Source organism: Aquarana catesbeiana, linkage group LG07 (genome assembly GCF_042186555.1).
Source record: "Aquarana catesbeiana isolate 2022-GZ linkage group LG07, ASM4218655v1, whole genome shotgun sequence".
NCBI lineage: Eukaryota > Metazoa > Chordata > Amphibia > Anura > Ranidae > Aquarana > Aquarana catesbeiana.
The window spans coordinates 282,915,423-282,941,737 of NC_133330.1; the positions used below are offsets into that span (position 1 = coordinate 282,915,423).

The 26,315-nt window shown below is 40.5% G+C and overlaps 1 protein-coding gene across 1 annotated transcript in view; it reads right to left on the minus strand.

The window, feature by feature from the left end:
• PAPPA2 (pappalysin 2) overlaps window positions 1-26,315 on the minus strand; it is a 440,517-nt gene that overhangs the window by 210,453 nt on the left and 203,749 nt on the right. Inside the window, exons 8-12 of the mRNA XM_073593407.1 lie at window positions 23,397-23,525; window positions 23,063-23,154; window positions 22,778-22,974; window positions 14,696-14,785; window positions 12,143-12,278 (exon numbers count right to left, since the gene is read on the minus strand). Coding sequence (XP_073449508.1) covers window positions 12,143-12,278; window positions 14,696-14,785; window positions 22,778-22,974; window positions 23,063-23,154; window positions 23,397-23,525 — 644 coding nt within the window. The remainder of the gene's footprint in view (window positions 1-12,142; window positions 12,279-14,695; window positions 14,786-22,777; window positions 22,975-23,062; window positions 23,155-23,396; window positions 23,526-26,315) is intronic.

Below are 26,315 nucleotides of genomic sequence, written 5' to 3' on the forward strand. Positions count from 1 at the left end.
AAAATCAAGGGATCATGTTGTGACACTTATGGCACCGAGCATACACCATACCTGAGCGGTTGCTAAGCAATCAAAAGGTCTTTAATTTCAGTTCAGGGTTGTAACCTTGCACTATTTTTATGGATATAACTAGGGTCCATTTATTAATTGGAAAACTTGACTTTTCTCCAAATCTTTTCGATAATTGTGACTCTTATTTATTTATTTTAGCGGTTCGTCCCACTCGGATTTACCAGAATGTGAAAGGTTAAATCGCTTAATTTATTTGTAACTTTCTACAAAGCAACTTTCATTTTACTATGAATGTTAATGAATTGTTTGAACGTCTTGATCTTGTTCCCTATTGCTAGAAAAGTCTTTTTTTCCATTACACTATAGAAATAATATTGGTAATGATATATTATAGCTATAGAACATTAGTGTGCATCAATTAACACCGGCTTATAAATTGGAAGCTGGACATTGGAGAAACCATTTTGGAAGATTAAAATGCCCAACACCTTGAAGGAAGGAATACCAAGTCTTTTCGAAAAAATAAACCCTTACTCTTAACCACTTAACTTAACTCTTAAGGGGCCAAGACCAACCCATGAAAAACAACCCCACACCATAATCCCCCCCCCACCAAATGATTTGGACCAGTGCACAAAGCAAGGTTCATAAGGACACGGATGAACAAGTTTGAGGTGGAGGCACTTGACTGGCCTGACCTCAACCCAATAGAACACCTTTGGGATGAACTAGAGAGAAGACTGGGAGCCAGGCCTTCTCCTTCTAGTTAAATATCAGTGCCTGACCTCACAAATGCGCTGCTGGAAGAATGCTCAAACATTACCATAGACACACTCCTAAACCTTATGGACAGCCTTCGAAGTAGAGTTGAAGCTGTTATACCTGCAAAGTGTGGGCCAACTCAATATTGAACCCTACGACGAAGACTGGGATGCTATTAAAGTTCATGTGCGTGTAAAGGCAGGCGTCCCAATACTTTTGACAACTATATATATATATATATATATATATATATATACATATATACACGTGATCCTGCACTTCTGACTACAGGGCCGTGAAGCCGATCTGTAGGTGCAGATGTCTGCCGACACAAGTCGATCGTCGGTAAAACACACAGAACGGGATCTGCCTAAACAAGGCAGATCTCCGTTCTGCCAGGAGGGAAGGGATGGATTTTGCGTTCCTGCAAAGCAGGGAGTAAAATCCATCTCTTCCCCTAGTGAAAGCAGCACACTGTATTTACAAAACACTGGCTAGGCATGCAATTAACCCTTTGATCGCCCTAGACATATTTTTAGCACTGATCACTGTATTAGAGTCACTGGTTCCCGCAAAGTGTCAAAAGTGTGAGTTAGTGTCCAAATGTCCAACACAATATTGCAGTCCCGCTATAAGTCATTGATCGCCGCCATTACTAGTATAAAAAAAAAATTTAAATTCCAGTATATATCCCATAGTTTGTAGACGCTATAACGTTTGCGTAAACCAATCGATTTATGCTATTGGGAATTTTTTTTTAACCAAAAACAAGTAGCAGAATACATATTGTCCTAACTTTATGAAAACATTCGATTTTTTACATTTTTTTATTGGATAATGTAAAAAATATTGTTTTTTTCTTTGTTTATAGCACAAAAAAATCAAAAACCATACAGGTGATCAAATACCATCAAAAGAAAGCTCTATTTGTGTGAAACAATTACATTAATTTGATTTGGGTACAGCATTGCATGTCCGCGCAATTGTCAGTTAAAATAATGCAGTGCCATATTGCAAAAAATGGTCTGGTCATGAAGGGGGGTAAATCTTCCGGAGGTCAAGAAACTGTACTAGTAGAGCAGTTAAGCTTTACATTAATTTATTTGGATTTTACTGCACATATGTTGCCTGGTTTGAAAACTATTCATAAAGAGACTGTGTGGCTCCCAGTAGGCAACACAATGGAGATCTTTAAGAAGTGGGGACAAATAAGTGTAATAATAGGTAGGATGCTGGGGCTTGGGGGGGGTTATTTATTGTGATATTGTCAAAAGTGTGAAGGCTGCCATTCCTGGGGTCCTTCTAAAAAGGGGGCACTCCACTCTACAACATCAGCGCCTGGCCTCACAAATGCACTTCTGGAAGAATGGTCAAACATTCCCATAGACACACTCCTAAACCTTGTGGATAGCTTTCCCAGAAGAGTTGAAGCTGTTATAGCTGCAAAGGGTGGGCCAACTCAGTACTGAACCCTACAGAATAAGACTGGGATGCCATTAAAGTTTATGTGCGTGTAAAGGCAGGTGTCCCAATACCTTTGGTAATATAGTGTACATATGGTGGACTTTACCTTAATCATGGTGGATACTATATGTATGGTGGTTAATATATGCATGCATATGTAATCAGATTTTTAGTGATGGAAGCGCTGTTAATAGTGTTATAAGTTTGCTTTGTAACACTTGTTTGAAAAGGACTAGAATACTTACTTTTCCATAGCAAAAAGGCTGCTCCAGGTTCCCTAGTACTGACAAAAAGTGTGGAGGTCTGGGCACTTTTGCTGAAGGGTCATGTGACCAAGTGCCTAGGCTAGTGATGTCGAACCTTGGCACCCCAGATGTTTTGGAGCTACATTTCCCATAATGTTCTTGCACTCTGCAGTGTAGTTGAGCATCATGGGAAATGTAGTTCCAAAACATCTGGGGTGCCAAGGTTCACCATCACTGGCCCAGGCCTTCAGACTTCTGGCTAGCACTGAAAGGAGCTTGATGCAGAGTTGTCTCTAGGATAGGAAAGCATTTTAACCTTCATATTACTTTTTATCCTTTATTTATTTTTTCCCACCAATACTGCAAAATTGTCTTATGTTAACACTTAGGTACACATCCACTTTAACTTGCATGGGGAATGTCTCTCTTCCAGTATGCCACTTCTGCAGAGAACTAAAAAGAAATGTGAAGCAGCACATTTCTTTATAAAGTAAACACACAAAAAAATACATAAAGAGGGTTATATGACTTGTATATACTGAGATTGACATTTGGCAACTTGATGTGTGACTAGCAGAACATTCCACGTTTTTAAAGCAATTCTTTAGTAAACAGCATAAAGAATCACAATACATGCTGCAAAACAACTCCCGCTGGCCTCGGTAAATACATCCTTATAAGCTACACAAATGCTTGTGAGGCTCAGCGGGAAAATAGCAGAAGCTGTTGAATCTTTCAGGACGCATAGCAGAGAAGGGCACTTAGATTCCAAAGAGGATATGGCCTCTGAAGTTATAGCAGACAAACAGGTGCAGCCACCTCTAACCGACCTTACCCTTGCAGGATATTGATTGGTGCATGCCATTGGATTTTATAGAAGGGTTCTCTAGTCTGATGGCAGATGATGTATATCACTCATCAAGCTTAAGATACTAAATAAAATCATTATATGTATTCACTGTATACTGCACCACTGTTTTAGTAACAACAATTTAACAACAGTATTTTTGGGTTTTTTTTTAACACCTTTTCTATTCCATATAGATAAAAGCAGATGTTGCCCATTTTTGGAGATGAGGCTTAGAAACTGAAAATATTTGAAAGAAAAATTGCCCCAACATGTTGATCTAAACCTTAGGTTGATCCTAACAATTAAAGTAAATACTCCACTTTCCAAAAAATGATACAACGTTTAAAATTGCTATACCAGCCATTTGGGAATTTCTTTTTCATTTTAATCTGCAAATTCTGTGACTTAATGAAAGTTATTATTTTTTTTTTTAAAAACATATGCTACTTACTTTTAATATGGCAACCTAAAAGTGATCTTATTCCCGTATCCACCACCCATCAAACATCTTATGTTTATGGGCACCTTTATAGCTTTCAAATTCTTTTATAGCTACTTCCCCCAAGAGCCAGCTATTCTATGAAATTCATTCTCATATACTATTCTACTTTAATCCAATCTTTCAAGCTCTTTAAATTACTTTTTTAGACTATGCTGTACATCAGTGGTGGCTGGTGCTCCATTTTTTTTGGGGGGGGGGCAAACAAACCACCCGATCACTCCCCCCATTCAGACGGCCGGTCAGTCAATGAAACCCCCCATCCCAACCCCCCGTCACTCGACCAATAAACAAACCCCCCATCTCTCGTCCGTCCGCCCACCAGCCCCGCACTTACCCCACCCAGGTCACAGGCAGCTTCGGCAGCTTCCTCCTGTGTCTCCTCTACTGCGGCTTCCCCCCCTGCATCTGCTCCCAGCTGGTCAATACAATCGCTTCTCCTCTAGGCCAATGGGGTCTTAAAACCCACTGGGAGGAGAAGCAGGAAGAAAATAACGAATATTAATTAGTTATTGTCACACAAGTGGGTGGGCTCGGGGGGCAGTGCTAATTAGAGCCTCAGGCTCTAATCACGTGCTTAAAAAAAAGAGAAAAACCCATTGAAATCTATGCGTCCAGCGCCTTGTATGTAGATTAAGGGCCAAGTGCATGGATTAGGGGGGCCCCTAATGGAGCAGCCGCCACTGCTGTATACTTTATGCTTTTTACCAATATCTGCTTCTAAACTTCAATTTATGTCTGTCTTTGCACAAATGCTAACTGGTTCAGGTAGGTTTAATAAAATGTTATTATGTTTTATAATTAGATAAGACTGCTCCTTTGTACAGTATAAACACATATTCTTCATAATTTACTCCCAAATTCCTTTATATTATAAACTCTTGGGACATGGCCAAGATAGCAGACTGAGCAGATGTGCTTTCTGAGCTCTGCTGGAGCGTGATCCGGATTATCATCCGCACCTGGGTGACATTGAGCTTTTAAGGTGCCTGTGGTCTCTGGATGCCTTCCAGAACTTCTGGGCGTCAACAGCGGGGAAAGAAACTTGGATTCCCCCGGTGTGAGTTGGCTGAAGCCAGTCGAGTGTCCAGCGCACCAAGATTATCAGCGTGCCTTAGCATTATGGTGTCACAAACGGACCACAAGGAAGAAGCTGGATCTGCACTGCCTGGCATTCCGGAGGTGATGGCAGCTATCACCTCCTGTCAGACTGCATTAACCTCCAAAGATAGAGGCAGTACAAATGGATGTGGGATTAATACGGCAAGACCTGGACAAGATCCGTACCAGGCTCCCGGCGGCTGAGCAACACGTTGGAGATGTGAAAGACTCCGTGACTGACCACACTGCCTCCATCCGGGCCTTGCAAATGAATGTAAGGGCCCTGGAATATAGAGCGGAAGATGCCGAGAACCGGAGCCATAGAAACAACCTCCGCATTGTAGGCCTCCCGGAGGGGGTAGAGGGCTGAAATCCCATGGTCTTTACTGAGGAATTGCTACGCTCCCTGCTCCCCACGGCCCAGCTCTCCCCATATTTCACAGTGGAAAGGGCCTATCGTGTCCCGCCCGGGCCTGGTCCGGAGGGAGCCCCACCCCGCACCCTCATACTCCGGCTGCTTAATTTTCGAGATAGGGATGAACTTCTTCGGGCGGCTTGAGTGGCAGGAGAGTTGACCTACAGTAACGTCAAGCTCCTGTTGTTCCTGGACTACACCATGGAGACTCAACGGCAACGCCGCTCCTTTGATACCATCAAGGCTGCTCTACATGTTAAAGGCATCAGGTACAGCATGCGGAGAAGCTGCGGGTGGTGCATTGACTTAGCTTTTGCCTCCTCTGCTATTTTGCGGAGGGTGGTCTCTGCTGAGATCCTCTCTAGGTATCTTGGACCTTGCTCCGCTAACTGTCACGATTCAACTTTCCCCTGTGGAGGGTCAGAAGGTATGGCGGTTGTCCATATACTGGACAATGGACCCTGATATTCAAAACTCTACCCGAAGCATTGTGCAATTTTTGGTTAAGTAACGTAAACTCAGCCAGACCCTTGGTGGTTTTGGATGCTTTTAAATCCAGGCTCAGAGGGGAACACATAACTAGAATAGCGGCAAGGAAAAGACAATCTATGCAGTCTCTCAGGCAGTTGGAGGAAAAGGCTAAACTCAGGGAGACCACATATGTGATGTCACCGGATCTAACTAACTATATTTCCTGGCAGCACACCTTGAGGCAACTATCCTTACATTGCATTGATCTTACTAAAAAATCTATGCTAGATGGTGCTCAAAGGGTGTTTGAATTTGGGGACAAAAATGGCAGACTTCTAGCATGGCTGGCCAAGGGACAATACACAATGACGCATATCGAGGCTGAAAGATTCAGATGGACATTCCCAGACTACCTCCACGAAATCAGTGACAGATTCTTCCAATTCTATCAGGAGTTGTACTCCTCTAGGGTGACTTATGACGCTGCTGAGCTGACTCATTATCTAGATCAGATTACCTTTCTTACACTTGACTTGGAGAAATGTAGAACGTTAAACAAGGATATCTCCCTTGGGGAAGTGCAAGAGACAATGAGTCATATGCAGTCAGGGAAGGCTATTGGCCCAGATGGAATTCCAATTGAGTTCTACTCTGTTTACCAGGAGTTGATGGTTCCTAGGCTTACTTCCCTTTTAGCCCAGTTTTCCTCCCTGGACTCCCTTCCGGACTCAGTGTCTGAGGCGATAGTGGTGTTGGTGCCCAAACTGGGTAATGACCCCAAAGAATGTGCCTCCTATAGGCCAATCTCTTTAATTAATGCTGATGCCAAACTGTTGGCCAAGATCCTGGCACTCCGTCTCGCTAAGGTGATGAGGACCTGGTTCACGTTGACCAGATGGAGTTCATGCCAGGGAAAGGCACCAATATCAATATCCGTCGACTTTTCCTAGCCACCTCTCATGATAACAAGGGAAGAAGAGTCATTGCTTCGCTGGATGCGGAGAAAACATTTGACTCTGTAGAGTAGGAGTACCTGTGGGAGGTCTTTGGATTTTGCACTAGGTTTCTCCACTGGCTGGGTATGTTGTACAGATCTCCCAGGGCTAGGATCCACACAAATGACACCTTCTCTGATTATTTTCTCTTCCAGAGGGGGACCCATCAGGGTTGCCCGCTGTTGCCCAGCCTGTTTGCGTGGGCCCTTGAGCCACTGGCGATTCTTGTTCGGGAGTCCCGACACATTAAAGGATTATGGGTTGGTCCTCTGGAGGAGAAAATATCACTGTATGTGGATGATGCATTGTTGTACTTACATGACGCAGATGCCTCGTTGCACACTGCCCTGGAGGCCTTTAATGAGTTTGGGCACTTCTTAGGAGTTAGGATTAACTGGTCGAAGTCAGTCCTGTTTCCTATTGCTCCCCAGGCCCAGACAGTTGTGGCCCAGACCCCCCTGCTTTGGCTAGAGGAGTTCACATATCTAGGAATTACAGTAACTAGAGATCCTGTCCTTTCAACATCTGAATCTCCAGCCTGTAGTTATGCGACTCAAGGACCATTGTTCTAGATGGAGTAACTTACCACTTAACCTCCTGGGTCACATAAATATACTGATAACTATTTATCTACCTAAATTTAACTATATATTCAGGAATTGCCCAATTTGGCTCCCCTCTTCCTTTTTTAAAGAGGTAGATAGCTGTATAGGTTCCTTTTTGTGGAAAGGATCTCTCCTTGGCTGGCCAAGTCAATGCTACAACTCCCAGTGAGTTGTGGTGGACTTGCACTACCCAACCTGATGGTGTATTATTGGGCGGCTATGTTATGAACAGTAAGATGCTGGTTTGAGCAATCTAGAACTAATGCTGCAGTTTGTTTGAAGGCGGCCATTCTGGGTTCACTCACGGAACTTGGCAATTTGGTCTATAGTGGCTCAACAGCATATCCATCCCTCCCAGTTCCCACTAAAGTAACTCTACGAGTGTGGTCAGTGGCTAGAAGGTGGTTTCTTCACCCTAACCAGCGATCTCCCTTTTTCCCATTATGGGGGAACCCCGCTCTTCCTCCCTTTAGAATGCTTCCAGATTCACAACTTTGGGCCCAGTTTGAGATAAAGGTGTTGAAGGATATTATGCCTCCTGGGGAATTACTCTCCTTCGAAGACCTTGCGGCTAAATATATACTTCAGAGATGGATGGTGTTCCGATACTACCAGCTGCGGCACGCAGCCAAAAGCACAGTTTCCCACTGCCCCTAGTCTCAAATCTGATGCTATCGAGGCATTTCTAGCACAGGAATCTTTAGATAAACCCCTCTCTATGTTATATGCAGCTCTTCTTAGGGTAGACTCACCCAAAATGGATGCACTGGGGGAAAAGTGGGACTGATGTCCCCAGCTTGGACAGGGAGACCTGGGAGGAGTGCTTTGAGGATAGCTCCAAGTTGGAAATTTCCTCCAGGGACAAGTTGCTGCAAAGTTCCTGCACAAAATTTTTTTACACACCTCAAAGACTGCATAGGATATACGCACATCATTCACAGAATTGTCCACGGTGTCCCCTGATAGCACACCTTTCATTATAAGTCATAGTTTTCAGCCACATAAATATGCACCTGTAATATGTGTATGCTTTATATTCTTTGCTATTGATGTGTGAATACCTATTGATGATTTTGCCATGTGTAATGTGCAAAGACATGTTTTCTCAATAAAGACCACCCTTGTTTGTTAAAAAAGATTATAAACTCTTACAGACAAAGGCTCTATTTGTTATGTTAGGTTACCTTTGTGTGTTTATTATTTTCTGTAAATTACAAAGCTCTACAGCACTAGTTGAAATAAAACAGTACCGATGCAAGCAATTATAAAATAAGAGATAATTAATAGCTCAGAATTTCTATTGGCATTTCACTAATGATATTAATTGTTAACACTTAAAAGTCATGTGTAATTGGATTCCTGGATTAAGTTGGTATCTTAGCGCAGGATGCTGCATGACATACAGAACTAAACAGTGTCTGGGAAGCACCAAAAATATAAAAATTCTAGAATGCATCAGATTAATAACTAAAACAAAGTGGTTGGTTAAATGTAGAACAAAAGGTTTATAGTTTGTATGATATTTGAATTTTTTTTACTGATCTTTAGATCAGCCCCAATCAACCTTAGATAATGTAGATCTTTTAGCCTTGCATACTTAAAGGGTAACTCCACTTTCGGGGGAAAAAAATAGCAAAAAAAAAAAAATAATAATATAGTATATACAGTACAATTGCGACACAAGTCATAGTGTAATTGAATGTTAATAAAAATGACATTTCCTTTTAAATCTGCAGCTCTGTAATTTTCTGTAAAATGCAATGCAATATGGCTACCTGGAGGTGTTCTGTACACAGAATGTGTACAGCACGCCTCACAGAAACATAATTTCCTGCTTGTGTGATTGGCTTACTGCACTAAGATACAAGTCAGATTTTAGCACCCCCTGCAACAAAAATGTCAATTTTGGTGAGATACTCCTAATAAGAAACCACTTCTAAAGGGATGCAGATCCAGCAGCTTTCCTCATTAGAGCCCTGAACGAGTAGCACTGATTGATAATTATGAAACCACTCCCATTAGACTCACTTTCCAACATGGACACAGACAAACACACAGGCATTTCTTCAGACTAACAAAAGGTAGGAATCTGCAACAAAGTTTGTTAAAACCCTTGTAATAGATCACCCAGAGAGGAATGTTTTTTCTCAACAAAAGTGGAGTTACTCTTTAACTATGTTTCATAGTGTGCTAATGGTGATTAGCCGTATTAGTGTACTTGCGACAGAAACAAATAGACATGCATGACGAAAAAATGTGTTTCGTTTCGTTTTGTTCAGATCAAGGTTTTTCATTTTGTTAAATTCGGTTGATTTGTTCATTTCGTCTTTTGGGATTCATAATCGGAATTGGTATTCAAAATTCATTTTATGTCTTTTTCGAATTTTACTTCGAATTTACAGATTTTTTCAATTTAAGACGTTCTAATCTATAAATTATGAATCGGTCTAATCAAAACCTTTACATTTTTTTTTTTTCTGATTCGAATATGACAACGTGAACAAACAAAAGAAAAATCTTCATCAAATGATTACAATGATTCTTTAAATCACTTTTGGCTTAACAAAAACAGCATTATTTTGAAATGGTACTCTGAACGGTTTGTCCTGGTCGGCTTGTGCTACGCTGGCTTCCTGTGCCTGCGCTGTCCCAGTGCTTCTTGTGCTGTGTTGGGGCTGCAAGTAGTGGGCCAGCGTAGCACAAGCCGACCAGGACAAACCGTTCAGGTGTGCAGGTTCAGGTATACAGGGGGTATATTTATTATAGCAAAAAGGGAGGAGGAGCTACGTCCCGACGACACCGCGATTCGAACACCCGGAAGACACGGGTTGCCTTGGAGCCGGCCGGCTTTCCTATACGTTTTTTTATGCTACTGATTCTGTAAGTGCAATCTTTACTTTTTTATTCAATAAAACGTTGGATTTTATGCTATGTGGAGCACTTTATTTCTTTCATGGGGACACATCCTATCCATGGTGATGTGATTGGTGGAGAGAGTTCCTGGATTCGGATGACAAGTGCCTGTTGTACAGATCCCTGGCTGGAGTTGTAGCCATCCGCTCTTTCAGGTCTCCTATAACTAAGAGACCAATTTTTTCTTGTAAGAGGCAGCAGTTTTTGAGAGGTGGAGGTCTGTCTACGCACCTTATGTTACTACAGCAAGTTTTTGTTCCAGTATTCACTCAGCACTTGGGGACACTCATCATTTTGTTTTGCATGCGTGTTACAAAGCATGTACGGACTATAATCATTATCGTTTCTGTATAGCCATGGACTTTTTTTGGGTTTTATAATTTTATCTCTACACTGATTATTTATTTTATGTTTTGGCACAGATATATATTTGTCACATTATTATATTTTGCCTCAGTGTTTTGAGACATTCACTTATTTATTTTTATTATGGTGCATTCATACACTGACTAGCATTGAAATATTTGCTCAGTGACCACTACTTATCCTCATATTTTTATGAGGTTTTTGGGCACTTGTTTGTTGCCACTCTCAGTTTTTTAGCGCGACTTTTTGAATTTTATTAGATTATATGGTTTACTACTTTTTAGTCGCAGCTCATGTAAATTAGTGTAAGCGCAGTATTTATTTTATACCTTTCCAGACTCTAATAACAGACACAGTCTTTGATTTCAGAAATATGTTTACAGTTAGAATTCGAATGGAGTTCGATGTAAAATTTAATTTGAATTTAAATTCAAATCTCGGAAATTCGGACGAATTTCGTTCGCTATTCGGTAAATTTCGTTTATACTGTAATTCGGGTATTCGGATATATGCGAATCTCCAAATAATGAAAAATTTGAACCGCACAGTACAAAGAAGTACTGTCCGTGATATTTTTCTTATTTACACTAACATACAATTTTTCAGGTCAGGCTTTCGGGGTGTGTCCCTTTCTTCAAGGTGCAAGCAGTACTGATTCACAAAAGTTTTAGCAGAATGTAAAAAAGAGACAATCTCTGAGAGAAAAAAAGAAAACAACAACACACATAAAACAAATGTACACAGCAATGGTAATAAAACTAGCATAGTTAGTGAGATAAGACAAGAGAGCTAGAAAATATCTGAATTTAGGCCGTTGTCCTTTGTGTCAAATAGAACTATTATTCTTAGGCCGACCATACATGGTTTGAATCTCGGCACTTCGAACTGTGTATGAGCAGGATGAATGTACCAATAGATCGATTGATCAATTTGGGTACAATCAGCATGCCAGGTTTTACCTGTGATTATCACTAGCAGCTGCTATAGCCGCTAGCGATAATCACTGTCTCCTTCCGGCTTCACACAAACTCCGCACCCCAAAACACAGTGATTAAGCACCTGTTCTAGGTGTGAAACGCGTTAGCTGCGACTGTTAGTTTACCACTTGTGCTGCATATGTTTTTACTTTCCATGGAATAAAGGAGATTTCATTGGAGAGGCCATCCAGCCTTTATTTTTGTTCTACAGTGACATTAATGGTTCTACCCTGATAACGGGTTTACTTTAAAGACTTTAGCACTCAAAAGAAAAGAAAACCTTAATGCGCTGGTATTTTAATACAATACTGATAGTATTACAGTTTTACTGCTCCTATCAGTTATCCCAACATAAGAAAATGTAGGGTCATTTTAGAGACTGGCTGTGAGCGTACCGGCAGCAGCAATTTTTCCTTCTATGGAGTGACATTGTTTAATGAATAGTGATTTCTATCCACTTGACTCACCTAGTATATGGCTCTGTCCCGTCACATCAGTCAGATAAGCACTGACAATGGCCTTCGAGGTGCTGCTGGGAAGGCTGCCATCCGAGGAAAGGTAAATGTGGAATGAATCTGCCAGACTGGGCTTATCAAAACTCACCTAAGCGAAGGTGGATGAAACACAAATAGGTAACAGTTAACATTTAATATTAAAAATTATGCAATTAAAGAAAACTCCTGCTATTTAATTATAAAATATGTGACAAACTACAGCATTCTGTTGAGCAACAGCTGTTTTTCCTTTGCCTTTAAAAATTGTATTTTCTGATAAGATTCTACATTATTAAATATTATCCATGACTGTTACTAAAAAAATTTCTGTAGCTTCAGCTTATAATGTCTGGTTTATAGCCATTTAAAAGATAGCTATACCTTAGATAAATATAAAACTTATGATAGTAAAAAGGTATAGCATATGATGCAACACCTTTTAACTTCAAAAAAGTATCCTTTATTATTACTAGCCATCAGTCAGGCAGTGCAAAGGAAACTTCTAGAACAGTACTGTTTATTACTAGTATGACTGCAGGTGGTAGGCTTTTTGCTAATAAAATAAAATAAAATAAAAAAGCTTTTGAGTATAGGTATCTTCCAATGACTCCCATGTGAGTTATGCTTTATCTAACCTCTCAATTTAAAGATTGCACAAGTCAGCCAGTAGGCAAGCTGCTTCCTTGTCTCTAAGCTAACTTATAGTGCTTTGGAAATCCTTTCACATGTATTATAGGTTTACTTATAAATAAAAAAAGCATATATATATATATAGATAGATATAGATATATACACACAGTATATAAAAACAATGCACACAAAAAAAATATTAATATAATATATTTAAAAAAATATAAATATAAAAATAAGCAATACATCAAAAAAGGAAGTGCAGCACTTATAAAACATAAATTAATAAAATATACCCCATAAATAATATTATGCATGAATTGCATATAAATCAAATGAGTGCCAACAAATTCTTTAACATTTCAATTAAAAACTGTATATATGTCCAAAAAAGATCATATAATAATGTAAGTTCAAAAATGAAAGTGCTCAAAAAAACATATGAAAGGTGCTAGTCCTTTAAATAGTCTAGAATGAGAATGCAATAATCCCAAAATGTGGATATCACTCCAAGTTGCCAACCATAAAGTGCTTTAGTGCAAAAAAAAGGGGGAGGGAAAAATTGTGTATTACGTCTACTCATCTGCTGGTGCAAATCCTCCACCACCAGAAGAGCTCCGTTTTCACTAGTGCGACTTGTCATGCAACTTTGGACAAATAAAGTTGCATGACAAGTCACAGCCCATTGATTTCAATGGCACCTGTTTCCGTCTGTGCGACTTAAAGTTGTAGCATCTTTGAAAAAGTTCCTGCACTACTTTGATGTGACTTTTGATGCAATTTTGATCCAGAGACTGTAAAGTTGGATCAAAGCTGCACTCAAAGTCGCATCAAAGTTGCACTCTAAATCGAGCGACTTTGGGGACGCAATAGTGGAAACGTAGCCTAATAGATATTAGCCTGCAGTAATAATCCACCTTCTCAAAGGCTCTGTAGTGTCTACTTGGCGGCATTACGTGTAGTGTCCACTCTGTAGTGTCCACTCCACCCAGCGGCATGACATGCTGTGTGGAGCCCTACACGCTGACAGGTCTGGTTTTTGGAGTAGCGGTCACTGGAGTAAGTTTTGGCCGCATTTGTTTTATTTTCCACTCGGATTTTATATTGGGTTTTTTTGGGATGTACTGAAATACCAAAAAGTACTAAACTATATACCACTTTTCTGGTTCTGTGTGTTGAGCATTTCCCTAACAGGATAGATGTTTGGCAGTACTTTATACTTAGTAGAGTAGATTCCACAGAGTCCCTGAGAAGGTGGATTATTACTACAGACTAATATCTATTAGTCTTCCAGTGAGTGCAATGTGGTGGAGGATTTTGGAATTATTGCATTTTGGACTATTTAAAGGACTAGCACCTTCCATATGTTTTTTTGAGCAAATTAATTTATGAACTTTCATTATGATATGATCCTTTTGGCCATATATACTTTTTGTAATTTAAATGTTATACAATTTTTTGCCACTCGTTTGATTTCTATGCACTTTATGCATAATATTGTTTATGATAAGGTATAATTTATGTTTTATTAGCGCTGTACTTCCCTTTTTGACTGACTGTTTGTTAGGGTGGTCACGTATACAGTGCAAGTCGCTCTCTGTTTTGTGTTTCAGCGCTCACTGTTTGCTTTTTTGCTTACAAATAAAAATAAACAACCAAAACAACATTGTCCAGTAACTATTTAAGTTTCCCTTTCAAAAGCCACACAATTACATTGGTTCCTGCACTATGCAGGTGGCTAAGAAATAGTTGTTCTTCAGAGAACATCAGGGTAGCTAAATCTCTGAACTGGGAAGAAATGATTGAGCTATTTTGACATACAGTGTAAAAAAAAACTGTTATAATTTTTAGCCTCAAATACTGTTGAAGAGACAAGATAAATGTCAGACATATTACCTTTAACCATACATTTTGCTCTGGAAGCACATTACAAGGGAACCATCCAACCGTTTGAGATCCAGCTACCCCATTGAGAGGCTGACAGCTCTAAAGGGGAAAAAAATCAAGTTTAAGGAATAATCTTTCATCAGTCTCTTACATACCAAAATTGTAACAACATTTTCAGGTAACAAGTGAAATCAAGTAGTAAGGTAATAATGCTATTCAGCAAACACTGTACCTGTGCCAAAATCACAAAGATCTCTCAGTTTAACTAAATATAAGATATATATAATCCAACACGCAAAATCAACATATTGATGTACAAATTACTCCCTGAAGCATGTGCTTTGTAAGTTCTTCTGTTTTATTTCTGGTTCATCAATTACATTTGAATTGTGAGCTGTGGCCAAAGTGCACCAGGGGCAGTGTGAAAGTGCACTAATTAATCTATACCTGAGGTTAAATGTTAGCCAGCCCTTTCTCTGGGAGTACCACCATGCTTCCAGGGATCAGTGGGGTGCTACAGTTACTTTTTTCATTTTTCTAACTTCTATAGTTGGGAACATACTGGAGAGTTTAATAAAAGACCACATAGATGACTTCTTGTTTGAAAAAAAAAATTTAAGCAACAGACAGCATGGATTTATGAAAGACAGAAGTTGACAAACAAATCTGATTTATTTTTATGAGGAGGTAAGTAAAACCTTGGACAGAGGGGTAGCAGTGGATGTGGTATACTTGGATTTTGCAAAAGCGTTTGACACAGTTCCCCACACACGGCTAATGTGTAAGGTATAGTCTACAGGCTTGGAAAAATCAGTTTGGAAATGGATAGAAAACTGGCTAAAAGACTGAATTCAGAGAGTAGTGATAAATGATTCTTATTTTGAATGGTCTAAGGTTATCAGTGGTGTACCCCAAGGTTCAGTGTTGGGACCCTTACTTTTAATATACTGTATTTATTGGCGTATAACACTCACTTTTTCACCATAAAAATCAGGTGCAAATAGCGTGTGCGTGGTTTACGCCAATACTTCAATTTTAGCTGCCTCAGAGGGGACAGAGAGCGGGGCGGGATGAGCGCCGTCAGATTACATTCAGTGAGAATCTCCTGTTTACTTGGTGGCCTCTGTAATAGGAAGCCCCATCTCTTGGGCCCCCATTGGACCACTGTTCTGTTCGATCAGGCTGCACTGATTTCAATGGTGAGGCTGCTGCATTGATGGCAATGGTGAGGCTGCTGCATTGATGACACTTGTGAGGCTGCAGATGGGCATTGATCAGGCTGCATTGATGGCAATGGTCAGGCTGCAGATGGGCACTGACTCTTATTTTGCTTCAAAGTTTCTTATTTAAAATGTAGGTTTTTTTCCTGAAACTTCCCTCTTAAAATGAATGTGCGTGTTATACGCCTGTGCGTGTTATACACCGATAAATACAGTATTTATAAATGATATAGGGTCTGGGATTAAAAGTACCATTTCATTTTTTGCAGATGCCACCAAGCTATGCAGTGGAATAATGTCCTTACAGGATGTCTCCAATTTACAAGCCGACCTCAATGCACTGTCTAATTGGGCAACTATGTGGCAAATGAGGTTTAATGTTGAAAAATGTAACGTTGTGCACTTGGGGGGCCAGGAATATGCATGCATCATACATACTAGGGGGAGTACAACTGGGGCAATCAATGGTGGAGAAGGGTCTGGGTGTTCTGGTAGATCATAAGCTTAATAATAGCATGCAATGCCAAGCTGTAGTTTCCAAAGCGAGCAAAATCCTTTCTTGTATTAAGAGAGGTATAGACTCCAGAGAGAGAGAGATCCTGTTGACCCTTTACAAATCATTAGTAAGACCTCATCTGGAATATTAAGTTCAGTTTTGGGCATCAGTCCACAAAAAGGATATTGGGGAACTGGAGAAAGTGCAGAGAAGGGCAACCAAACTGATAAGAGGCATGGAGGAGCTCAGATATGAGGAAAGATTAGAGGAACTGAATTTATTCTCTCTTAAGATATGATAAGATTAAGATTAGGGATGAGCTTTATGTTTGGGTCGAACATGAGTTCGACTTGAACATTGGCTGTTCGCCCGTTCGCTGGATAGCGGACAATTTGGGTTGTTCGCGGCAAATTCGAAAGCCATGGAACACCCTTTGAAAGTCTATGGGAGAAATCAAAAGTGCTAATTTTAAAGGTTAATATGCAAGTTTTTGTCATAAAAAGTGTTTGGGGACATGTATCAATGCAAACAAAAGTTTTAAAAACAGCCCTTTTTTCGGGAGCAGTGATTTTAATAATGCTTAACCTCCCTGGCGGTATGATTATTTCTGATTTTAGGTGCTGAAAGCGGTACAATTATTTTGCACAGAAATTTGGCGTTTTATATTGTAGGCCTGTAATTCTTAGGAATAGTTCACTTAAATCTGTCCAAACAAGAGTCTAGTAGACATCCCGGGTATGATAAAGTTTGAAAAACGAAATAAAAAATTATAATATAATAAATAACTATAAATAATTATAACAAATAATAATATAATAATAATAAAAATTATATAATAATGTAATCAAATCAAAAACACTGAAATTTGCTCAGTTGCAGAATTTTAGCTTTCGTTACTTTTAGTGTTTGATGACGGATCGCCCCACAAATCACTATCGCTCAATTCTGCAAGTGATTCTAATTTATTATCGCTTTTTTCTAGCTGCTCTAAAACCACTTTTGATGTAAAGAGACAGTTTTGGTTGCTATGGACAATCTCCAGTTTCCTGGCAGAAAGAACAGTTTTATATATATAAAACTGCATGCAGGACACTGGACAGACCACTAGGGACAAAGGGGATGTGTAATTATTTGATACAGTACTGTAATCTGTAAGATTACAGTATGCTGTATCTATACTGTGTGTTTCACTTTTGAATTTACCGCCGAACTCCGTCCCCGTGCGTCGCAACGCTCGCAGGGAACGGAGCTCGGCACTGTGAATCGAGCGAGACACAGCGGCTCGCCGATCACAGCGGGGAGACATCGCAGGATCCAGGGGACAAGGTAAGTATGCTCTTTCTGGATCCTGCGATGCAAGCCCGAGTCTGGCTCGGGGATACCGCTTTTGGTATAAAAAATCCAACCCGAGCCAGACTCGGGAATACCGCCAGGGAGGTTAAAGTGGGTGTTTATAGTATGCCTGTAAAGAAGCGCATGTTACCCATGTTTAGAACAGTCCCTGCACAAAATGACATTTCTAAAGCAAAAAAAGTCATTTAAAACTATTCACGGCTATAATGAATTGCCGGGTCTCGACAATACACATAAAAGTCATTGAAAAAAACGGCATGGGATTCCCCCACAGTCCATTACTAGGCCCTTTGGGTCTGGTATGAATATTAAGGGGAACCTCGAACCAAAATTTAAAAAAAATTGCATGGGGGTCCCCCTAAATTCCATACCAGGCCCATCAGGTCTGGTATGGATATTAAGGGGAACCCCGCGCTAAAATTTAAAAAAAAATGGCGTGGGGGTCCCCCCAAAAATTCATACCAGACCCTTATCTGAGCAGGCCCCCTTGCAGGCCACAGGAAAAGAGGGGGGGACGAGACAGCGCCCCCCCTCCTGAACCGTACCAGGCCACATGCCCTCAACATGGGGAGGGTGCTTTGGGGTAGACAAGGGCCTCATCCCCACAACCCTTGCCCGGTGGTTGTGGGAGTCTGCGGGTGGGGGACTTATCAGAATCTGGAAGCCCCCTTTAACAAGGGAACCCCCAAATCCTGGCCTCCCCCTGTGTGAAATAGTAATGGGGTACGAATGTACCCCTACCATTTCACAAAAAAAGTGTCAAAATGGTAAAAATTACCATTACCATTACATACACATACATACCATTACATACCATTACCCCAAAGCACCCTTCCCATGTTGAGGGCATGTGGCCTGGTACGGTTCAGGAGGGGGGGGCGCTCTCTCATCCCCCCATCTTTTGCTGCGGCCTGTCAGGTTGCGTGCTCGGATAAGGGTCTGGTATGGATTTTTGGGGGGACACCCACGTCATTTTTTTTTTTTATTTTGGCGTGGGGTTCCCCTTTAAAATTGGGTCTGGTATGGATTATGAGGGGGACCGCCACGCCATTTTTTTTTTAAAAATTTGGTGCGGGGTTCCCCTTAATATTCATACCAGACCCAAAGGCCCTGGTAATGGACTGTGTGGGAATCCCATGCCGTTTTTTTCAATGACTTTTATCTGTATTGCCGGGACCCAACAATTCATTATAGCTGCGTGTAGTTTTAAATGACTTTTTTCCTTTAGAAATGTCATTTTGTGCAGGGACTTTTCTAAACAAGGGAAACATGCGCTGCTTTACAAGCATACTATAGACACCCCCCAGGTACAAAATTTAAAGGAATATTTCACTTTTATTGCTTCACTTTAAGCATTATTAAAATCACTGCTCCCGAAAAAACAGCCATTTTTAAACCTTTTTTTGCATTGATACATGTCCCCTGGGGCCGGACCCAGGTCCCCAAACACTTTTTTATGATAATAACTTGCATATAAGCCTTTAAAATTAGCACTTTTTATTATTCATGTTCGTGTCCCATAGACTTTAACGGTGTTCGAACAAATTTTTTGCCTGTTCACATGTTCTGCTGCGAACCGAACCGGGGGGGTGTTCGGCTCATCCCTAATTAAGATATGATCAACATGTATAAATACATAAGGGGTCCATATAGTGAACTTGGTGTTGAGTTATTCACCTTGAGGTCATTACAGAAGACAAGGGGGCATTTTTTCCATCTAGAGGAAAAGAGATTTAATCTCCAAATACATAAAGGTTTCTTCACAGCAAGAGCTGTGAAAATGTGGAACAGACTCCCTCCAGAGGTGGTTCTGGCCAGCTCAGTAGCGTGCTTTAAAAAAGGCTTTGATTCTTTCCTAAATGTACATAATATAACTGGATACTAACATTTATAGGTAAAATTGATCCAAGGAATATCCAATCGCCACTCGGGGGATCAATAAGGAAATTTTTCCCCTGCTGGAGCAAATTGGTTCATGCTTTGCTGTTTTGGTTTTTTTTGCCTTCCTCTGGATCAACTGTGAGTATAGGATTGTATCATTTTTTTTATTTTAAGGATATATTTTTTTCCCCCTTTTATTGGTTTAACTAGATAGACTATCTTTTTTTAACCAGACTAACTATGTAACTATGTATGTATTTTTATCCATAAATTGCATAGAAAATAAATACATTTTTACTATGACTACTACAACTTTGACTAAGCCTCCACGCTTCTCTCACGACAGGTCTCCTTTAATAAATTATTAGACTTTGCAGGTGTTAATGAATGACGGCCAAACCTTTTATGTCCTTGAAGAGTCGAGCATTACAATTGCACGCAATAATTTTTTAAAAACTTTTAGCAGTTTTAATATGCAGCATGTAATGCTACACCAGATACATCAGGGCATACTTTCTAGCCAGACAGTAATGGACAACAACAGCAAACACATTTTTTTAGACAAGTCTATAAAAGACTCATTTTGCATCCTTAAATTCCTTATTTCCTGAATTTTATTCAGTCAGTTACTTAACAATATAATGGAGACAAAATGCTGCATGCATAGGAAACAAACCCACAAGAGTAACTAAAATCTGTCACATAGGTGATAGGTGTGCAGATAATCACTTTGTGATATAGCCATCACTAACATTTCAGGCTGCACTGCTAACAGCTTGAGAAATACTTTATATAGCTTCTAGTGGGAATAAAAAATTATTTGTCACATGGGCATCACACACATTTTCAGCTTTTTCTATTTTGTGAGACTACAGCGGAAATCCACATTTGTCATTACCCTGGCACAAAACACTACCTGGATCACAGCTGTAAGGGTGTGTTTCACCAGATGTAACTTGATTTAAAAAATGATGACACTCTAATAAAAGGAAGGCTGACTTTTTTTTTTATTCTGAAAGAAGGCCCATTAATAAAACTCTTACTTTGCATGAACCAATTATTCTGAGTAAAATAAAAGGCCTCTTTCCTGCCATCAATAAAAAAAATCTCCACTCCCAAGCTACCTCAAATGACCTAAAGCCTAGGCAAAGATCACAGCAAAGAGCTTTGCCCGCAGCATTGTCACTTGTTTATAACATTAAAGACTGCAAAAAGGCTATTGTTTTCAGTCAGGCTGATCTTGTCTAGTAAACTTATAATGAGATTAGAGGTTCAGTATGGTACAACCACTGTGCAGCACTTTTTAATCAGAAAGCTGAGTCTGTATATTTGTGCATCTATGGCTGTCCCCATGTACATACGAGGTGTATCTAAAAAGTTTAGTGAATGGTCCGATATCTCAACGGCAACATGAGCCAGCTGCTATGGCATGCACATGGCTATCCAGAGACATGTTGAGAAGCTCCACCCAGCGTGGAGTACAGCTGATCATCAGGGTTAACCCACTGCAGGCAGTCGAACGTAGTCAATGTGAGAGGTAGAGTCACAGTGCAATGGAGTAACAAGTGAACATCAAGTTCTCCTACAAATTGGGGAAAACAGCAATAGAGATGCATGAAATGTTGGTGCAAGTGCACAGGAAGGAAGCCGTGAGCAGAAAATGTGTTTATGACTGGTTCAACCGCTTTTGCACCAGGAAGGATGAGCCACGTTTGGGTTGCCCGTCGACAAGCAGAACCCCAGACATGATCGAGATAGTCACCGATCTCGTGCCAGCATTTGTCGCACTGACTCTATGATTGATGACAGAGGAATTGGGCATTAGCAAGGACACGGTGCGCACCATCGTCCATTAAGATTTGGGTAAGTGGTAGATCTGTTCCCAGTATGTGCCGCACAAGCTGACCGGCGAACAGAAAGCAAAACGGATGGAAACCTTCAATACCTTGTGTGACCAGGATTCATCATTTCTGCGAACCATCGTCACAGAAGATGAGACCTGTGCGCCAAATCTTGGCTCAGCGTGGCATACCTGTTCTCGATCATCCATCGTACTCCCCTGATCTGGCACCTGCAGACTTCTTTCTGTTTCCCCCTCCTGAAGAGCATCATGAAAGGTGCAGATTTTGTGGACGTGACATGTAAAAACAATTCTGCGATTGAGGCCTTTGCTTACAGTTTCCAAAAGCTTTATGAATGTTGCCAAAAAGTGTGTTGTGAAGAATGGCGATTATTTCGAAGGCCGATAATGGTAATTTGTATCTTCTGTTTTGCTTGTTTTCTGATACCATTGACCAAGCTTTAGACACACCTCGTATGTGATTACAAGTTATGCATACAGACAAGGTGTCAAAATCATTAGAACATTCACTAAGATTGAACTGGTCTCTTTCATTTGTATACCTTACTATCTGCCTATGCAGTGTGTAGCAGGGCTATATGAAATCACAAGACTGGCTATACAGAATTACAAATCCCTGTATTACAACTGTCAATATAACTATTTGACCTGAGCTCTGTTTTAAGCTAAATTATGAGCTTAACCCTGGGGTGGCAATAATCACTAAAACATTCAATAGAAAATGGCTAACATTTTGCCCCTGTGTATGACAGCCATTTGGCTGGCTTCTGTTGAAGGCTTATGACCGATAAAGGTCTATGGACTGACTCCCAGCCACTGGCTGAGAGTGCTGAACAGTGTGTTCTAGAGGGGGGCCGTCCCCCTGTCAAAACACAATAGCTCAGCAGGGGAGAGTGATGTACTAACATTGGATTGCTAGTACAGTGGCTCGGACCCGAGCTGTCAGGTTTTTTTTCCTTCAAGCCGCTAGCTTGAAGGAAAAAAAAACAAGTAGTGTGTACGAGGCTTAAGGCAAATTGCAAGGTTGCTTAGTAGTAATGAGTTTGGTAATGTTCATGTTACTTTAATGCATGTCAAAGCATGTTATGCATGTTGGTATGCTGCTATGTCATTCCTTTTCAATGGCAACCCAATGCATTTTGCCAACACACTTGCACTGCAACATTTTAGCATGTGTTGTGGTGTATTCAAATACATAACATGACATTCGTTAAATACTGAACACAGATGTAAATAGGCCCCAAGACTTTCAAAAACACACACATAGAAAAAAAAATCACCTTGTGCACTGGCTCTCCAATGAGTGCAGAAACTGGGCACTTCCAGGGGTCTTCATGAGAAGCCACAGCTTGAGAAGCCCACTGATCAACATATTCCTGTGTTGTTTGCCCAGCACAATTGGAAGACATGCCAATGCTATTGTCAGGAAAGTCACCAACACTGTCTGCACTGAGAATGTAGCAGAGGCTAGGTTTTCCTGCCAAAATAAATAAATAAAATAAATAAAGTGAATACATGGCATCTCTTGTTTCTCTTGTCTGCTGGAACTAAGACATACTACACACCTGTGCACATATAATTTGGCTCCAGTTGGCACTTTTGAGAACAGCCATCTCCATTTTGCAGCGCGCCATCATCACACTCCTCTCCCAGCTCCCTGTGAATAAAAATACATGTGACCACACACATTATTATCTGATTGTACAATCCCTTTTGGATTTAGAAACAACTATGCTGTGTTTTACATGACTGAATATACGTTGTATGGATTGTTAAGGCAAGCCTTCATACTACATGCTGAATCTTAAATGGTGGGATTACTTGATGATGTACACGGTAATCCCTATTTAAGATCCTAAACAAAGTAAGCTTCAGCTTTATCAGTCTCTTCTGACTTACTCATTAACTTCTCCATCCCCACAGAAAGGAGAACCATGCATGTGAAATAGTGGTGGTGAAGGCTCTCCAGCCACTGACCCAGCAACAACCTGCACCTGGTATTGGAATTTCTGACCTGGGGTCACTTCCCTGTAGGGATAAATAAACACAAATTATATTTCAGTGTAATCTGACAATTTATGAAGGATGGCAATGACATCTTAACTTGGATTCATTACATATGTCACATCCTTGTGTGTACACTCTTTATAGATATCTATTATTGCCCTGTAGTCTCTTGATTGATGGTCTTTTCAGTCAATGGAACCTGCCAAAAAGGAGAGGACATGCTGTCTCTGGTCAACCACCCTGGTTTTAATCTAGATGATAATTGATAATGATAAGGTATAATGAAAGATGTCATAATTAATATGTCTAGGGCTTCACAATATCCACTAGCGTGCCAGAGATTTTACTCCTGGTGTTCTCCAGGCATGTATGCTTGAATCTGCAAAAGGTAATAGTAAAGCTGTAGAAGTAAGGTCTGCTAAGCCACCAATCTTTTTTTTTTTTTACATCCCTGAGGTTGAGGGTTTTGAACTCCAAAGAACTATTGTCTACAGTATATGTTGCCTACTGCCTGTAGGCTTCTCAATTTAGAAAACCACCCTATGACACCAGCTAATTTTACAATCTAATAAATTAAGCAAACGTTTCCTGTAGTCAACATTTAGCCTTTTGACCATCTGGGCAAATAATGAAGTCTCTCCAGCAAATCAACTAACTGGATACCTCCAGTCAGTGACACATGCTGTAAGCATTCACTACATATTAAGCAATAGCACCACCAAGAGGAAAAATAAAAAATGGAACACTTGTCTAATTACCACTATCCAGAAAAACACTGCGTTCTTTGTTGTTGTTGTTTTTGTTTTGTTTTTTTGTTTCTTTCTGTTTCTTTTTATTTTCTTACAGCTCTAGACAGTTAGTGTATTAGCTTGGGGTATTATGTTTATTGTTTGCTTTCACCTCTGTTTGACACATTTTTCTATCTAGAGTTTTCTACATTTCTCTGCATATTTGAAAATGTGCCACTGTATAATTCAGATCTTTTGATGGCTGTGAATGCATGCCGATCTCTGCTGTTCTTTTCAAACTCTTAAACATTAATCATGATGGAAAATTTATTTTCCAATATATATATATATATATATATATATATATATATATATATATTTTTTTTTTTTTTTTTTTTTTTTTTTATGTATTTATAAGGAAAATATGGGAATAAGCTTTAGAAATGAGGATGCCCAGTTCAAAATACAAAGGCAAGAGGGCATGATGTTAAAAGCTGACCTCCAGGCAAACAGCTAACTACAAAAATGTAATACGTACAGTATCTCACAAAAGTGAGTACACCGCTTACATTTTTGTAAATATTTTAATATATCTTTTCATGTGACAACACTGAAGAAATGCTTTGCTACAATGTAAAGTAGTGAGTGTACAGCTTGTATAACACAGTAAATTTGCTGTCCCCTCAAAATAACTCAACACACAGCCATTAATGTCTAAACCGCTGGCAACAAAAGTGAGTACACCCCTAAGTAAAAATGTTCAAATTGGGCCCAATTAGCCATTTTCCCTCCCCAGTGTCATGTGACTCATTAGTGTCACAAGGTCTCAGGTGTGAATGGGGAGTAGGTGTGTTAAATTTGGTGTTATCGCTCTCACTCTCTCATACTGGTCACTGGGAGTTCAACGTGGCACCTCATGGCAAAGAACTCTCTGAGGATCTGAAAAAAAGAATTGTTGCGCTACATAAAGATGGCCTAGGCCAGTGATGGTGAACCTTGGCACCCCAGATGTTTTGGAACTACATTTCCCATGATGCTCAAGTACACTGCAGAGTGGATGAGCATCATGGGAAATGTAGTTCCAAAACATCTGGGGTGCCAAGGTTCGCCATCACTGGCCTAGGCTATAAGAAGATTGCCAAGATCCTGAAACTGAGCTGCAGCATGGTGGTCAAGACCATACAGTGGTTTAACAGGACAGATTCCACTCAGAGCAGGCGTCGTCATGGTCGACCAAAGTGGTTGAGTGCATGTGCGCAGAGTCAAATCCAGGAGTGCTGCCAGCATTGCTGCAGAGGTTGAAGGGGTGGGGGGTCAGCCTGTCAGTGCTCAGACCATGCACAGCACACTGCATTAAATTGGTCTGCATGGCTGTCATCCCAGTAGGAAGCCTCTTCTAAAGATGATGCACAAGAAAGCCTGCAAACAGTTTGCTGAAAACAAGCAGACTAAGGATATGGATCACTGGAACCATGTCCTGTGATCTGATGAGATCAAGAAAAACTTATTTTGTTCAGATGGTGTCAAGAGTGTATGGCAGCAACCAGGTGAGGAGTACAAAGACAAGTGTGTCTTGTCTACAGTCAAGCATGGTGATGGGAGTGTAATGATCTGGGGCTGCATGAGTGCTGCCAGAGCTACAGTTCATTGAGGGAACAATTAATGCCAACATGTACTGTGACATACTGAAGCAGAACATGATCCCCTCCCTTCAGAGATTGGGCCACAGGGCTGTATTCCAACATGATAACGACCCCAAACACACCTCCAAGACGACCACTGCATTGCTAGAGAAGTTGAGGGTAAAGGTGATTGAGTGACCAAGCATGTCTCCAGACCTAAACCCTATTGAGCATCTGTGGGGAATCCTCAAACGGAAGGTGGAGGAGCGCAAGATCTCTAACATCCACCAACTCCATGATGTCATTATGGAGGAGTGGAGGAGGACTCCAGTGACAACCTGTAAAGCTCTGGTGAACTCCATGCCCAAGAGGGTTAAGGCAGTGCTGGAAAATAAAGGTGACCACGCAAAATATTGACACTTTGGGCCCAATTTGGACATTATCGCTTAGGGGTGTACTCA